At 42.3% G+C, this 4,068-nt stretch overlaps 1 protein-coding gene across 1 annotated transcript; it reads right to left on the bottom strand.

Moving 5' to 3' along the window:
- Positions 1–129: 129 nt before the first annotated feature.
- On the bottom strand, positions 130–3,718 carry rgn (regucalcin; the record flags this gene model as incomplete). The annotated part of the gene is given in 8 exon segments (XM_010790192.1): positions 130–145; positions 147–295; positions 584–715; positions 878–953; positions 955–993; positions 1,115–1,215; positions 3,235–3,417; positions 3,505–3,718. Coding segments are annotated over 8 exon segments (892 nt in total), but the record flags the coding sequence as incomplete, so codon positions are not given.
- Between the last annotated feature and the right edge of the window lie 350 nt (positions 3,719–4,068).

The raw sequence follows: 4,068 nt of genomic DNA on the forward strand, positions 1-4,068 counted from the left end.
ACACACACACACACACACACACACACACACACACACACACACACACACACACACACACTTTAGTATGGACATGGAAGCATCATGCTCGTTGTATAGTTGTATTCATATTTTTATAAACATTATTTTTGCTCCCGCTCACCCTGAACGACCCCCCCGGCCAGCGGCTGCTTCCTCCGCTCTGATTGGTCCAGGCCAAGACTGGCTGAGGTCACGTAGAGGTCGGAGAAGTCCGGACCCCCAAAACAACAGGAAGTGGTCTTTGTCACCGGCAGAGAAACAGTCTGCAGACACACACCTGAAACAACAACAACTACACCTGAGACAACAACTACACCTGAGACTACAGATACACCTGAGACAACAAATACACCTGAGACAACAACTACACCTGAGACTACAGGTACACCTGAGACTACAGATACACCTGAGACAACAGGTACACCTGAGACTACAGATACACCTGAGAGAACCCACAGGTACACCTGAGAGAACCCACAGGTACACCTGAGAGAACCCACAGGTACACCTGAGACTACAGATACACCTGAGAGAACCCTCAGAGTACACTGAGGTTCTGACTGACCGGTTTCGGGGTCGATGTTGAGGACTCGCCCTCCGTTATAAATCGCCACCCAGAGACGACCGTCCGCGTCCACCGTCATCCCGTCAGGAAGCCCCTCCCCCTCGACCAGGTGGTACACAACACGCCGGTTACCTGGGCAACACAGGTATACAGATTAAGATTGTGTACCGCATTCAAATATATTTACTGCAGTACAAGCACAAGATGAAAATGCATGTTTACTGCAGTACAAGTACAAGATGATAAATGCATGTTTACTGCAGTACGAGTACACGATAATAAATACTCAGATACCGAGACGTCCAGAGTCTGAGTCGTAGTCGAAAGCGTCAACGGTCAGAGACAAACTGTCGATGTAAAAAAACGTTTTTGTGATCCAGAGACCAGTCCATCCCGTTAGAGATGTCCACCTGAGAAGACAGACAGATACTAGAGAGACAGGTACAGACAGACAGGTACAGAGAGACAGGTGAAGAGAGGTCAGAGGTCAATAGCAGAAGTGTGTTAACGAGTGATTAAAGGTGAGGTCACCTGTGTCAGGTGTTTGGTCACAGAGAGGTCAGAGGTCACAGAGAATAGAGACCCTTGTTGCCTCTGAACCTCCGCCGGTCGGTTCTCCCTCCCCATCGTACCTGAGACACACAACTGAACTGTTGCTAAGCAGAACATAGTTAGCCTAACATAGTTAGCAGAACATAGATAGCCTAACATAGATATCAGGGCTCAACGCTAACTTTTAAAAGTGGTTGCCAGGCTGGCAACCAGGCATCAGCTTTTGGTTGCCAAAACTGAAAATATGGTTGCCATTTTTAGTCACCTTATATTTTAAATAATTAAGATGCTATACAGTTATACATCAACTGAATAATGAACATGTGACACAAAAGAATGTTCAAATGCTTTACAATAAGTAATTAACACATTTGTTTGAAACCTAAGTGGTAGGAAACTTGTCCACCCTCAATTGCTGGTATACTAAATACCAGTAGTGCAGCTGTTGTCATATTCTTCACAGATCCCTCACAAATGAATGGAACAAGTCACTTGTTTCTTTTTCATCCGTCGTCTCCCTTTCAAATGTGGGTTTTCTTGACCTTTGTGCTGACCCCCACCATAGATCCACTGGCCCTTCAGCGTTGATTGTGGCTCTGTCATTGGCCAGACTAATACATTTCTATTGTTAAATAAATGAAAACCATTCACAGTTAAGAATTAGTTATTAATGCTGTAAATTACCTTTTAATATGTCTAACTATATTTAAAATGTGTTACCTTTTTATAGAAGTGATTATATATGTATGCCAATATTTTCCTATGGTAAAGTTTCGTTTTGCACTTTTATTTTGGTAGTAATAAGATCGGGAATCTTATTTTGAAGGAACTTTTACCGGAAGTGAATAGAAAACGGAGCAGAATGTACTTATTTCACTAAAAGTATTTCTTAGAATAAGTGAAAAATGGATGTAACTCCTGTTTGACAGCTATCATACTGGAGAAATAAGAAACTGTAATTGTATGCAATCATTTATGGCATTAATAATTAATATATAATTCTTAACTGTGAATGGTTTTCGTTTATTTAACATTATAAATGTCTGGCCAACCTAAAATCCCTCTCTTTCCATACCTCAGATAGAAGATATGATTGGAGACAAAACAGCCAATCAGAATTGACCTTCTCGAGCTCTCCGATTTGGTTGGTTTTGTGGCACATTTGTAACGCTGTGCCAACTTGAGCGAGCCCGCAGGCAAACTTGAGCGCACACAGGGTGGAGAGGTTGAGCGAGGGAGAGAGAGCGTGTGCAGGAGTTTGTGAGAGGGCTTGAGAGTCAATTTCTCTTCAAAATATAATTGATGTGCTTGCAAAATATCTTTTTCTGTGGTCAAAAATGTTCAATTGCGTGCTCAATAACATGTTCTATGCTCAAAAGGCACAACAATAACGCTATATATTTCGCCTCTCAAGACTTTACACATTTCCTCTTTGCTTTTCGTTCGGGCTCATCTTGCGCTTTATCAGTTGAATCACTTTGAACATTAGTTTGAGAAGTTGACAGGTTGGCCGAACTTTTTACCCCACAGTCAAACAACTTAATTTGCTTCGCCATTTTTTGTAAAACAAACACACGGGGCACCGCGCACGCGAGTAAACGTGCATCGCTTTCTGGCTCCGTAATCACACGTGCAACTTAAGTATCAGGTTCCGACTGGTCTCAACAATAATTAAATATCACTCTTAATACAACAAATATTTAATATTTATTTCTTTTGGGGTGCACATTTAGCTGTTTGCTGTCCTTATTTCTTTATGTTAAAAACTGGTTGCCACTGATGGCAACCAAAGGCCAAGAAGTGGTTGACATTTTTTCTGAATGGTTGCCAATGGCAACCGTTACTGTCGAGCCCTGGATATCCTATCATAGTTAGCCTAACATAGATATCCTATCATAGTTAGCCTTATATAGATAGCAGAACATAGTTATTAGCCTATCATAGTTAACCTAATATAGTTAGCCGATCATAGATATCCTATCATAGTTAGCAGAACATAGATATCCTATCATAGTTAGCCTAACGTAGATAGCCTAACATCGCAGGTTTATGAAGATAACACGTCTTGATTGGTCTTCAGCTCGGACAGGTACACCCACCTGCCAGCAGGCGTCCTCTCGGATCCACCTTCCCGTCGTTCAGACGGTTGTTCGGTTTGTCCTCGTCCAGCTCCACCAGTGATGTCATCATCTGAGTCGACCATTCAACAGCCACGATGCTACGACCCATGCCTGCCAGGTAACCCCCGGAGACACGAGGAACCACGAAGCTTACAAAGTCCTCTGAGGAGAACCATGAATATAATTTGTTTAAATATTATTATAATGAAGAATCACCTCTGAGTGATTGCTGCGTGCCGATTGGCCCACCTGTCTCCACAGACTCGCTCTGATTGGTCGTTGGCCTCCAGCGGTGGATTTTCTGCCCGGCGATATCGACAAACATCAGCGTCTGTTGGGACTCCTCCCACAGCGGCCCTTCTCCAATCAGAGCACCCGCCTTTATCACGCACTCCACTTTAACCGATGACATCATCAGACTGGACCAATCACAGAAGAGAACCATGGAAAAAACAGGAAGACAAAAACTTTAACAAAATAAAAGCACAGTGGAGTTTTTATATTATATTATAAAAAAAAACATGTTACAGCTGTAAATAAACAAGTACTGTATTATATAAAGGGGGGGTAATATTTCTCCCTGGCAACACTTTCTGGATCAAAGCTTCAAAATTAAATGCTAAATGGTCATTTAAAGAGTCACGAAAGAGACTTTAGACTGGGTCATTCAAATAATCACTAAAGAGACTTTAGACCGGGTCATTCAAAGAGTCACTAAAGAGACTTTAGACTGGGTCATTCAAAGAGTCACTAAAGAGACTTTAGACCGGGTCATTCAAAGAGTCACTAAAGAGACTTTAGACTGGGCCATTT

The sequence above is a fragment of the Notothenia coriiceps genome, unplaced genomic scaffold, assembly GCF_000735185.1.
Source record: "Notothenia coriiceps isolate Sejong01 unplaced genomic scaffold, NC01 NC01_scaffold00033848, whole genome shotgun sequence".
Lineage (NCBI taxonomy): Eukaryota > Metazoa > Chordata > Actinopteri > Perciformes > Nototheniidae > Notothenia > Notothenia coriiceps.